Below are 13,548 nucleotides of genomic sequence, written 5' to 3'. Positions count from 1 at the left end.
GTATGCATGATTTGTATGTATGGTATGTACATGTGTGATTTGTACATGTGTGAATTTGTGTGTATAATATGTGTGTATGACATGTGAATATGTATTTAGCTGTGTGTGTATGTGTATATATATGTGTATGTGAGTGGGTATGTGTGATGCATGTATGAATGTGTATGATGTGAGTGTATGTGTGTATATGATGCATATCTATATGTGTGTATGTGTGATGCATGGGTGTGAATGTGTATATGATGTGTATGTATATGATGGTGAGTATGTTTATGATCTGTATGTACATGCAAGCATGTGTGGGGATCAGAGGACAACTCTGTGTAGTTGGTTCTCTCCTTCTACCCTTATGTGGGTTCCAGGTATTAAGCTCAGCAAGTGCCTTTACCAGCTGAGCCATCATCTTGCTGGTCCGAGCTTTTCAATTTTTATTCACTAAAACTTTTTATGAGCTGCATTTTCATTCCCAAGAGTTGACTTTGGGTGTTTTTTAAAAATTCCTTTTCCATAGACATTATTCTTGCAGTTTTCTTAATGATACTAATTAGAGGTTATTAGAACTCTCTTCTGAGCCCTGATTTTTTTTATATTTTTTTGCCAGAGTCAGGGTTTTTGGGGGGTCTATCTACAAACATAAGTTAGACTGCAGTTCACTTCTGCCTAAAACATCCAGAGTAAGAAAATCTCTGAAGATGGAGATAATGAAGAACCCAAGGTGATATGTGTGAGGGTGTGCCACCAAATCTGGAGATGGGGGGGGGTACAAGTTCTCAGTAACCTTGCATAACCCAAGGTGATATGTGTGAGGGTGTGCCACCAAATCTGGAGATGGGGGGTGGGGTACAAGTTCTCAGTAACCTTGGTGAGCACCTGGAGTCCAAAAGCCCTCAAGCCAAAGCTCTGTAATTAAAAAAAATTATACATTTACTTAAGTTGTGCGTAGTGTATGTATGAAGGGAGGGTGGTGCATGTGCTGTGACACATGTGTGGAGGTCAAAAGGCAACTTGGGAAATTGGTTCCCTCCTTTCATCATGTGGGTCCTGGGGCTGGAACTCAGGCTGTCAGTTTTGATAGCAAGCTGCTGAGCCATCTCGCTGGCCTGCATGATGTTCAAAAAGTTTCAGCTATGGGAACATCTCAGATTTCAGTTCATCTCAACATTTCATTTTAGAATGTTCACATTAGGACTGTTCAGCAGTCCTATTTGTTTTTGTTTTGTTTTTTGGTCTTTTTGAGACAGGGTCTCCAGTCCCAGTTGGCCTGGAACTCTCTATTTAGACCAGGCTGGCTTTGAACTCATAGAGATCTACCTGCTTCTGCCTCCTGAGTGCTGGGATTAAAGGCATTCACCACCATACCTGGCCAACAGTCCTATTTGTATCCCCCTACTCCAAAATACATCTAACCTCTGAATGCACCTCTGGTCCCAAGCACTCCAGATGAGGGAGTACACTGAATACATGGCACACTGAATGAACTTATCTTTGGTGACGCTAAAAACACAAATGCAGGAAAAGTCTTGGACAACAGTCTCTGGTCCAGGGAGAAGGCAGAATGGGGCTTTACAGATGTGTGGTGTAAACTTCACCAGAGAAGGTGAAGGTCTCAGTGAAGGACTTCCTTGTCAGGTCCTCAACCGGAGACACACACTGAACATGACATCACACAGCCAGAGAGCACCAAGGGAACATGGGGCTGCCCTCATGTCCATATGCTCCTGGCCCTGGACTATTTGAGAAACAGGCACAGACACAGTATCCATGTCTCCAACTTCTTTTAAATGGACAGAAAAACAAGAACGAGACATGTTCTAAGAGCAGAGAAGACCCCACTATGGGTACAGTCTGTTGGACCTGGCCCCAGAAAGGCAGTCCTTCATGGGGTGTTTCCACAATGCTGCCCTACCCACTCCCACAAAGAGGACTTTGGCTTAAAGTTGGGAGAAACTCTCCTGAGAAGGCTGCCACCCTAGGACAGTTCTACATCCTGAGGTCTTGCCCCCAGCTCCTTGCCCCACACCCGCCCTGCTAGCCTCAGCACTCAGCTCCACAGGGCTCCCCAGGGCTTCTCAGGGCTGGGGCTCCTTCACACAGGGACTCATTCCCCCGGTCATGGCTCCCAGGGTCCTCTCTGGTCCCACATAGTCAGTGACCCTCCACACCCCAGTCCTGCCCTCCTTGCCCTTCCTGCCTCATCCCCCCTCCTCTCTGAAATCCCCTCCTCCTTTCTCTCCTCCCTCCTCCCTTTCTCTCCCCTCTCCTCTTCTCTTTTCTCTGCCCTCTCATTTTCTCTCCCTCTTGGTCCTCATCCCTGCCGCCTACTGACAGCCTGCAGCAGGAGCAACCCTGCACCCCTAGCCCCAGCCGTTTCCATGGATCTGGGCCCAATACAAACAGCCCGGGACCCCCCACCTTCATCCTGGCCTTGGGAGCAGGGTTGGGTGGGCAGATGAGGTCATTGCCACAGGCCCCCCACCAGGACTGCAAAGGGATGAAGTGTTTGTTTGCTCTTGTTTCCCTGGCAACTCGCTGGACCCCTCCCTCACTTCCATCGCTGGGCGGTCCTGAAAGCTTCAGACAGGACCACTGCCCTGCTCCAGCCCACACCTGGCTGTTCTGAGACTCCAGGCCATAATCCTGGGCTGTCAGAAAAGGGCTGTGCCCCTCAACCCCATCTCCAGAAGTGGAGTTTGGGAAATGGAGGCAAGATCATCCCTGTACAGGGCTTAGTAGCAGCTTGGGGCTCCACCTGCTGTCCCTGGAGCACCTCCCTGGGAGATCCTCTAGGGGCCCCAGGCTTCCAGGAACAAAGCCCTGTGGCACCCCTGGCAGGCAGTGGATGGAGGAAGGAACTGGGTCTCTAACACGACAGGGCAGGACAGTGTCCCTTTGTGGCTGGTCACCAATCAGTCCTGGAGTCTAGGGCACCAGTGGGTCCCTGTACCCCAGTCCCAGACACACAAAGGCAGTAGCAAGTCCCTCCCAGGTCAGCTCAGTCCCCAGTAAGCTCAGGGGGGCCATATGGGGCATAGGGACTGTGTGTGTGTGTGTGTGTGTGTGTGTGTGTGTGTGCGCGCGCACGCGTGTGTGTGTGTGTGTGTGTGTAGAAAGGACAGATCACAGGAGAGGCCTCAACCCAATGGGCCCATAACCTCTATTGTCAGCACTTCCCACCCCAACAACAGTTCATGCAGGGAGCATTTATCATGTGTATACTGGGCCAGGATCCTGGGGATAGTGAGGACAATTTGTGGGGTTCCCATAGCTCCACAACACATTCAGAGCAACCAAGGGCTTGCTTTAGCCTATGCTGACTCTGGGGGTCCTGGCCTCAGGGCCCAACACCCTCCTCTCCCCACCCCTTTGTCTCTTCTCTCCTCTGTACATCTTCCTCCTTTCTTTCTCCCCTCCTCCCTCATCCCTTCCCCTCTGCCCCGCCTCCTCTCTGCCTTCATCCCTGGTGTCTGAAGTCAGCCTTACAGCCCAGGCGGGATCCAACCCAATACCTTCCTGCTGCTCTGCACACTTAGGGCTTTCTGAGACATTACCTAAGTGCCTTCTTACCTAATCCTCCAGCCATCTCCCACACCAGCCCACTGGGAGGGCAGCCAGATGCGTGCCGCAGCCCCGGCTCAGTGGAGCTGCCTGGCTGGGCCCTGGCTGGCCCTTAGCACCTGCATGTCTTGGGCGCATATCCCCACCTGTGAAGGACCCTGGGGCCACTCCACTGAAAGCAGCTCTGAGCCTCATGGGGCCCACCCTTGGCTGTGCTCACCTGCCAGCATGTAGGGATGGACACTGTATCTTCTGGGGACCTCCAGGGAACCTCTTCTCCCACCAAGGAGGAAGCAACTTGCAGGATCTAGGGTGTCTTGGCCCACTCGAAGAAGTGACCCAATGGGAGAGTCCTTTCTTCCTGCCTAATGGGGAGGTGTAAGCCCATCAGCTGAGAAGCCCAGATGGAGGTGGGGCTAGACCTCTATCACGGTAGATGGCTATACAAGGACTGCTGTGTGGGGACTAGGAAGTGAGCCACAGTCAGAGTATGTCCCCACTGTACCCATGAACATATGAACACACCATACATGCAAAGACACGTACCATGTACATATCTGTACACATGCATACATGCAGGGACAAACCCATGGATGCAGCCATGTACAGTCACAGTTATACAGACAGATGGAAACAAACAGAATGCAGCTCCCCCCTACACACACACACACACACACACACACACACACACACACACACACACACAGAGGAGACACAGCCTGCACAGCTAGCAGCCAGGATTCCAGGGGGATGACCAAGGGGCTGTCTGTGTGCCCAGGTGGGTGGCTGAGCACAGTGATTTGTCCTGCCTGCCAAGAGACTCATACACTCAGAATTCAGCCAGAGCGCATGGTGTTCACCCAGAAGATTGGCTCTGAGTTTCCTCCAACTCTAGGAAGGAACCTGACTCCTACCCCTGCTGCTTCAGTCATGGAGCCCTGGACACCTGAAGGGGTCCACAGCTGCCTGGTGGGCTTCAGCCTGTGATCAGATGCTCAGTGAACGTCCCACATGGGTGGGCCCTCATCCTCTCAGAGGTGGGATCTGGGAGGAGTCTGGAAGTTCTCATCAAGTAGCTCCCATCCTGGTCGTCTGGGCTATGGCAGCCCACAGTCCTCAGTGGGCAGCCCTTGCCCTGATGCTTCTGGGGGCAAACCCTAGGGCAGGCTAGGGGCAGGGCATGGACAGGAGATGGTAGAGAGGTCATTAGGGGTCCAAGCAGAGTATGTCACAGTGGCTAGGGTCACAGACTGGCCTCTAGGGAGAGATGGAGGTGAGGGAAAGACTAAATAGGCTTGGGACCTACCTTGAGGACACCCCAGACGTGAGGCAGGAGGTCCCTTGCCATAGGGTAGACAGAAGAGGCTGCAGGTACCAAACCATGGAAAGCGTGGTAGAAACTGGAGGTTCTGAAAGGAGGGGACCTTCCCAGGACACAGGACTAGAGTCTTCCAAGTGCCTTTAGTCCCACCCAGCCTGGACACAGGAAGCAGAGACCAGAGGCCAGGGATAACCACACAGACCAGGGCCATCAGCCCAAGGGTTAGCAAGAGCCTCTCCACTCTGGGTCCTCAGAAGAGGATCTTCTTTGTCGCACAGTCTTTCTACATGCTCCCCTTTTGTCTCCTCCTCCCCCCTCAGATCCTCTTGTCCCTCTTCCTACCCAATCCTTTTCCTCCTCTTCCCCGTCCCTCCGCCCCTTCCCCCAGATCCTCTCCACATCTTCCTCCCGGCAGGCTCCCCAGAACCTCTATGAAGGCAACAGACTGAGGTTGACTATAATTTAAAATACATTTATTTAGTGTTTCCATTTGTTTCTGATTTTGTTACACAAAGCTATTAAATAAATACATTCTCTGCAGTCACTCAGGTTCACACCTACTCGCCACACAGATGAGGTAGAGAAATCACAGTCTGTACAAGACTCCACACAAAGACGGTTCCCTTGCGTGTCCATCACCCTGTTGGGCCAACAGTGTACCCTGGGTGGCCAGCAGGAGCGGGGCGACTGTTTACTCCACTGCCCCATGGAAGAGAAGCAGGTCAAAGAGGCTCCAGGCCGCAGGAGTTGCTGCTTCATCCAGAAAGACATTCTAATATATATTTATACAGAACAAACCAGCTGGCAGACATTTTCGGTCTGCCTTGTTTTAGAAAATACTTTTCTGAATATTGAGAGCATAGAGCTAAATGTGGTATTCGATAAAAATATTCTTCCTCTGAACCAGTCGGCTCCTTTCCCCAGATCCAACAGAAATGGGGCTCTGGTCTGCGGGGAGGGTGTGGCTGGGTGCAGGTATCTGATGAGCAAAGGGATATGCCCGCCAGCCATCCAGCCTCCCAGCCCCTCCCGGCTGGCGCTGCTGCACATTGCCACCCGTACTCCCATCCTGGGGATGTGGCATTCACTGGTGGGCTGTCATGAACCACAGGAGAATAAACTTTGCTATTTACATTTATCCAAGAGGGACCAGTGGCCCACATCCACATAAATAGATTTTCTTTTAAGACACAGTCCCCTCCACCTGGGCATTCTGGACCCCGGGAGCTCCAAGGGAGCCACCCCTTCCTCAGTAGTTGCTGCCTCCATGCCAGCCGCCCACCCACACCTCAGCTCACACCCAGTGGGTTCCTACATAAACAAGCCTAGGGCTAGACTTTCTAGGTGCCAAAGAGCCACCACGCTGCAGAGGGGCACAGCCCAAACAGATACTGATCACACCAGCTCAGCGTGCATACATTCACACACTCATACGACCCATGCACACACAACACCAACTCAGTGTAGCCACCTTTCCCCATGAAGACAGCCTGACGATGGCACAAGTGTCTGTCCCTCTGTGCCTCCCTCAGTGACACAGAGAAAGTGTGACTTCCTGAGGAGATGGATGTTCAAAAGCTAGCCCTGCCTCTGTCACCATGCCCATACCTCCAGCACCCTGGACCCCAGAACCTGCATCCAGTCACCCAGATGCTGGGCCTGTAGGGTACAGAGCAGGGGCCACCAAGGGCCTCTGATTCCTGGGTAGGGTAGGGTTGGGAAGGGGCTTCTAGAAGCCCTGAGGGCTCTGGCCAAGCTCCCTTGCTTTGTTTCTTTCCAAACATCACCTTGATTTAGTGGTTTCAAACCAGAGCAAGCAGGGGAGGACGGAGTGCAGAGAAGGGGGGAGGAGGGGCCTCCAGATTGGCTTGGCTGGGCTTAGGCAGGTCAGAGGAAAAGAGCCGCAGCCTAGGAGGTGAGGGGATGGAGGAAATAATAATTACTATATTAGTTAAATAATAATAATAATAAAATAATTATTAAAATAATTTAAAAGTCACTGATACTCCAAGGAAGTGCTCAGGGTCAGAGGACCAGTGGCCAGGACCTGGAGACAGAGTGGCTGTTCTCTCCTAGTGGTTTGGCTCTCTGAAGACAGTGCTGGTACCAGGCTACTGGGCCAGTCCTGGTCCCCATGGGCAGCCACATGGTCATGAAGGTGCACCTGCCCTCCAAGCCTCAGAGGGAGCCCAGAGGCATGGAGAGCCAGTCAACACACTGGTCCCTGACAAGGACCACACTTTGGGACTGGGATGTCAGGGACAGAGACAACTGAGAAAGCATTACTGAAATGCTCTCGGGTCAGGGGAGGAAGTTCAGGCCCAAGGAATAAGCAGGAGGGTTGAGAAGACCAGACAGGGCCAGCCCCATCTCTGGGCCTTTGAGAAAGGAAAGAGCCAACCCAGACGCCAACCAGCTGTCACATACCAGGACCCAAATGTGCTAGGGCCACCCCTCCTTCCTTGCAGGTATAGACCCCTTAGGCTGTATGTAATGCCTATGCCCTACACAGAGGGCTGGCTGGACCTGCAGGGCTCGCTCTGTGTAGGTGTAGATCCCTCGCACTCTGTGCAATGCCTACACCCCCTGCAGTGGGGCTGGCAGGGCCCAAGGGCTCAGCCTCTGCAAGTGTAGAATTCTTCTGGCACTTTGTGCAATGCCTACCCCCTCATGGCAGGGCTGGCAGGGCTCAGAGTCAGCCCTTGCAGGTGTAGACCTCCTCTCGCTGTGTGCATTGCCTGCACTCCACATAGCAGCACCAGCGTACCTGGCACTGGCAGGGCCTTGTTACCACCCGGCTCTGTGTGTTGTGGCCACGGCCACAGCAAATACTCTCACAGTTTTTCTCACGGTGGCACCTGCGGCCTGCAGTGCCAGGGGAGAAGCGGCCAGCCAGGCAGAAGCTGGGAGAGTCATCCAGGTGTACAAGCTCTGGTGTTCGGGGCAGTGGATCACCACCTCCTGACCCTGAGGCCCGGCCCCGTGGTGGGGAGATGGCGCCTGCCTCGCCGGTAGCTTCATTGGTAGTGCTGCCCACCTTAAGTGCCGTCTCATACTTGTGTTTCAGGTGCTTGCCCACCTCGTGGAAGGGCGCTAGCTGCCGCCAGCAGGTCCGCACTGTGCAGGAGCCAGACACGCCATGGCATTTGCAGGTGGTCTCCACCCCAGCCTTGATCACCTGCAAGGAGGAGTCTGGGTGTTATAGCATTCCAGAAAGGCCTAGAGATATGTTCTTCAGAGGACACCAGAGAGGCTGGAACCTCAGCCCACCCTGGTTGCCCATTCTGTACCCCTCACACAGGCCTAGACCCGGGCCCAGCCAGCAGGGGTCAGCACTGTGCAGCACATAGGGAGCCCAGCAACCAGGCTCACATGCTGGCTACTATCCCTCCAAGTCAGGACTGCTGGGAGACAGAGACCCAACGGCCAGCACCTTGGTCTTCAGCGTAGTCCTCTGAGCCTCTGTGGGCACAAGCTGGTCCACACCCTTTTGAGACATCTCCTGCCCAACCTTATGCCTATCCCTGTCCTCATCGTCAATAATCTCAGTCCTGCCAGGGTCTCATGTCTGGGCTCAGCACACTGCTCACAGGATAAAGACAAGGGTGCCTCAGAGCTCCATATCTGGGCTGACAATACTGCTTCCCCACCCCCACGCTGACCCCCACCCCACCCTGTGTACTGGGCTCCATGTAGACATAACTCAAGCCCTACCCAGTGTGGTATCAGAGGGTACAGACTGCAGATGCACAGAAGTGCAGAGACACACACCATGATGAAGGTAACTTAAGAAAATGCAGCAGCTAGGAGAGCTTCCGTGCCTGTTCCCCTGGAGGAGGCTGCACCCTTCACCCCACAGCCATGGGTAGGAGCAGGCATGGTTGAGCACTAAAATTCCAGGTCTGGAAAGCTGCCAGGGAGCCCTGGCTGGGTCTTTCCCCTCTTATGATTTAGGGTTCCACCCTGAGGGAGCTCCTGTCTGACTTCTCATGCCCAGGGTTCCTGTAGGTGTTGCTTCAAATCTTGGGGAGCTATGGGACAGAAGAATGTCAGGGAGGGGGAAATCTCTTCCCAGGTGGGCCCTGAGCCACTGTTGAGCTCCCAAGCTAACTCCCAGGAGCGGCCACTGGAGAGGGATTAAAAAGTGTAGTCACCTCCTCACCCTCCTGCCAGGCAACCGGAGAGTCCCACTTAACCATGCTTTCCTGAGAAACCCGGACAAATTTAATTAAAACACGGCTGCCAGAGAGCAGTGAGCTGATGGAGCACGTTCACACGTTCTGACTTTTCATTAATCGCTCAAAAGGGCAAGGTGGGGAGGGAGGAGTCCAGCAGGAAAGAAAAGAACAGCCTGGCTTCGGGATTGAATCCACCCTCCTGGGCTTCCCCTCCCCACCAGCCACAGCCTGGGAAGGCACTGGATGGAAAGGAGGCAGACCATGCTTTAATAAGTGGGGGATTCAGAACTCCAGTTTCTCAATAACAAGGAGCTCAGGGCAGGACTGAATCTAATTACCTCGATGTCCTCTCCAGACTGGGGAAGCAGAACCAAGCGAGGCTCCCAGCTCGTCAGGGAAGTGTGAGCCCTGCCTTCCCAAACCCAGGCTACAGTTTGGAATTTGGGTCTTTCAGGGATGCGATGGGGGATGCTAGAGGTTCTATCTCGCTCCCTTTCAATGGCAGGACAGTCAAGAGGCCAGGTACCCCCAGGGCTTGGTCATGCCTACAGCCCACAGCCCCCAAAGGCCTACTAGAAAGCTAAGAAAGCCCTCTTCCTTTGCTTTGTAAGTTGAGTCTCTGTCCTCCAAAATACAGTCTTGGCCACAGACAGCGTTGGGTACCCCTGGTTTGGGCAAATGGGTTCTATACCCTCAGCTCTTCATTGGAACTGTCTACCTGCCACCCTGTGGCTGCTCCCCATTTCTGCTGACGACCCTGTAGGTTGCCCCATAGGTAGGGTACAGACCACCATCCTCTGGGATAGACTATCCAGAGACACCCTCCTGGGGGGGGTGTGTCTCAAATCACCAAGGACTGATGCAGTGGTGGAGGGAGAAGATCTCTCCCTAGACTACCACAAGACACCCCTCCATGACCAGCGACCCCATCTGTCCCAGAGGTAAGCAGCACTCCAGGTGGCTGGTACTGCATGACTGGAACAGAGACAGCTCCTGCTTCCTCCCCACCTCTTTCCTTCTTGGGTCCACTCACTCACCCTAACCCATCCACTCCATGCCCAGCCCCAATCACCCTGCACCCAGCTTCTCTCACCTGATCTGTAGATGCCTACCTTGTATTCAACCCTATCTACTCACCGGGAGCCCAGCTCCTCTCAGACACAGTTCCCCCCATCCCACCCTGTGCCCCACCCCGCTTGCCTTCACACCCACGAGGTTGTTGTGGAAGTCTACTCGGGCTCGAAGATCCTTGCTCGACCGCCTGCCCAGGAACTCCTTGACAAACTTGCTGCTATACTTGAGGTTGTCTCCACAGCCACCCCACTGCCAGGCTTCACGGTTCTCCAGGTCAGGTGCCTCGTCACACGTGCAGCGTTCCATGCGGCCTGCACTGCATGCCTTGGCCAGTGCATGTGTCAGGCCCGCAGAGGAGATGGCATAGAGGAAGGCGGTCTCCTTGAAGCCTGCAGACAGTAGTGGAGTTAGTGAGGTCCAGCGGCTACAGCTCTACAACTCAACCTACTAACTTCACATGTATACTAAGGCAGGGTTTGGGGCACCATGACTTTGAGGTTTGAGCTGGTATGTGGAGAGTCAGAGGTGCTGGGGTCGCAGTGGTATAGGAGGGGTGGAAAGTGAGTAAGGTTTCAGAGCCCACTGTGGTACCTCTGGCCTGATGGTCAGAGATATTATTCAGGTCACCAATCTCTTCGCTTGTCCCTGGGGCCCTTGGCAAATCCAGCCTTAGACTTCAGGTCCTATATCTATCATCTATCTATCTATCATCTATCTTTTATGCATCTATCTATCTATCATCTATCTTTCAATCATCTATCAGCTATCATCTATCTATCTTTCAATCTATCCATTATCTATCAGCTATCTATCATCGATCATCTAATTTATGCACACATGCTGACACGTAATCTACCTCTAAATTACACTTCTATTGCTTCAGTTCCCCAATTTTTAGGGTTACAGAGAGATTCCCATGAGCCCTTGTTCCCAGTGAAAGGAGGGCAGAGAGGATTTGTCTTTGGGCTCTACACTACCTAGTCAAGGCTGATGGTATGCATCCCCCTGTGTGTCCACAGTGGGTCATGGCTGGGGGCTGGCACTCACCTCGCTTGAGCAGGCTGGCTCGGTAACGGCCCTCCAGGGTGCAGTTCCAGCGCTCAAAACGGAACTGGTACTGGCACTCAAGTGCACTCATGCTCACAGCCTCTACCAGTGTCTCAGCCACACCTGGGTCCCGGCGGCACATGCGGCGCTGCTTGCGTTCCAGCTTCAGCCGGTCACAGGCCTTGTAGTGTGCCTGGGCTGCTGCCTCGGTCTCCAGAGTCAGAGGAAGAATGGTCAGGGGCTCACTGCCTGTCAGCCTGAGGACAGAGAAGAAAGAGTGAGCCCTGGCCATGCAGAGTTGAGGGCGAGTGGGGAGGACTGTTGGGACTAAGGCAGCTCAGAGCCTCCCTGGGGACAGAGGAATCAGCACATAGAGCCAAGTCAGAGGAGAGCAGTGGCCAGTGAGACCAGAGCCATGCAGGTCCAGGGAACCTAGAAAGAACCAGGCAGTGAATGGAGACATTCCTGCCAGTCCTCACAGCCATCAAGACTGCCCTGTTCCTACAGAATGTCTGGGAGCTCTAATGCTGCCTGGGCATGGCCTCCAAAAGCCATGTAGCTGTCCTCACTGTTCCAGCTGAGGCCAGCCCAGATGGAGAAAGACCACACCCAAACCACACCCTTAAGAGCACAGCAGTATAGGACTATCATTAGGAGAAAGGGCTAGGTCCAAGACCCCAGACGATGTCATACTGTCCTCCTCCCAAGCCTGGGGACCCTACTCTCTATCACCAGTTGGGATTCTCTTGGGCTCCCTCCTCCTTGCTGTCCTATAGCCTGTCTGGATGCTCTGTGGTTTGACTGTGATAGACTCAGCCTCAGCCTCAGGACCTCAGCACACTGGTCCCTGGAGAAACACGCATTCCTGCACATATGCTGGAAACAAGCCCCTTGTTCCCTCTACCAAGCTTCCATGTCTTTGTAGGGCAGGGAGACCAGATAGTCCCCAGCTAGCCTTACAGGTTGCCCCTAAGAATTTTTTTTGGGGGGGTTGGGATCTCCCTGTAACTCCAGCTGGCTTGGAACTCCCTACATATACCAGGCTGGCGTCTATCTCATAGACATCTGCCTGCCTCCACCTTGAATGTTGGGATTAAAGGACTGTGCCACCATGCCTAGTTCCCTAGGAACTTTTTACATGAGATGCAGAGAGCCTGGACCTCAGCCTCATGACCTCTTCTTCCTCAGTGACTGTCATCTCCTTCCCCAGGTCCAGACCTGCCTGACCCCTAGCTCCCTTTATCTCAGGCTTTTAGCCACTCCCCTGATACCCTCCACCAAGGCCCCTGCCTAGAGTATTCATCCATCAAAAGGGCTGGCTCTCTTTCCACCCAAACCAAACACAGCATGGCCCATCCCACACGGAGCCAAGCCCCCAGCTGCTTCAATACTTAAGACTTGAGCTCCTAGGCTTTTGGAGGTAGTCACCTGTCTTCCCACCATATTATATTCTGATCTATCACAGGACTGACATCCCAAGTTCTGCTGGCTTTGTGCTTACACTCACAGGTGTAGCATGGCCCCATGCACGTTCATCTCTAGCCTTTTTCCTGAACAGCAAGAGTTGTCCCCTCAACATGAACATGGATATGGGCCCTTCCATCACCAGCATCTGTGTAAATGGTTTCCCCAACTACCTTCAGCAGCAACTAAGGATTACGTGAGTGCCAGCTTTTCAGAGCCCTCTTCATTTGAGCCCCATGCAGGGGCCAGTATGATGTCTACTCTGCTGGGTAGGGTCTACACTAGGGATTCAGAAGGAAGGGACAGAGTCTCAGTGGTGTAGAGGTGAGGGAGGGCAAGGCCTCAGGAGTTTAGACGGGGGAAGGGCCTCGAGGTACAGACACAAGGCCTTATAGAGAAGGCACCTGTCAGACAGGAGCTCTGAAAGTTGGGTTAGGAAGACGCTAATAAGGCCAGCAGGGCCAGGGCCCAGTCACAGAAACCTTGAACCATCAGGGGCTAGGTCTTCATCTCAAAGGCTTAGGGACCATCAGAAGGAGCTTAGCAAAGCAAGTCTCAGGGAGCTCCAAGATAAAGTTCAGGACTTGTCTACCAGCTGAGCTCACATAGACAGCTTCAAGCCTCAGGCCCTGACACCTGAGGCCTCAGGCCCTACTAAGAGCAGGGTCAGGGGAAGGCTGATGAGCTGGACATAGTGGAGCCCTGTACAACAAAAACCAGGGCAGTTCACAAGACAAGAATGTTATTACTGTGCTCAAAGAGGACACATCTACCCACCTTTGTATCATCCATGGTCAAGGCCCTTAGGAGGGCCTTGCTCCAGGGACCAGCTACAAAGCACAACTGGGGTTTCAGACAGGTAGAGAGGGACAAGGGGCAGGCTGTGAAAGTAGAGGGGAGACAAGGGTC

General features: G+C 53.3%; 1 protein-coding gene across 1 annotated transcript; it reads right to left on the bottom strand.

The window, feature by feature from the left end:
* Window positions 1-5,364: 5,364 nt before the first annotated feature.
* Window positions 5,365-12,711, bottom strand: Wnt9a (Wnt family member 9A). The gene is made up of 4 exons (XM_008841027.2): window positions 12,683-12,711; window positions 11,176-11,432; window positions 10,255-10,517; window positions 5,365-8,054 (listed from the first exon to the last, which is right to left on the bottom strand). Exons 1-4 carry the CDS (start codon window positions 12,709-12,711, stop codon window positions 7,572-7,574), a joined length of 1,032 nt encoding a protein of 343 aa, XP_008839249.1. The 3' UTR covers window positions 5,365-7,571.
* Between the last annotated feature and the right edge of the window lie 837 nt (window positions 12,712-13,548).

Source organism: Nannospalax galili, unplaced genomic scaffold (assembly GCF_000622305.1).
Source record: "Nannospalax galili isolate Female #2095 unplaced genomic scaffold, S.galili_v1.0 scaffold730, whole genome shotgun sequence".
NCBI classification, from domain to species: domain Eukaryota; kingdom Metazoa; phylum Chordata; class Mammalia; order Rodentia; family Spalacidae; genus Nannospalax; species Nannospalax galili.
The sequence above is the reverse complement of the archived record's forward strand: the minus strand, read 5'-3'. Positions and strand labels throughout refer to the sequence as shown.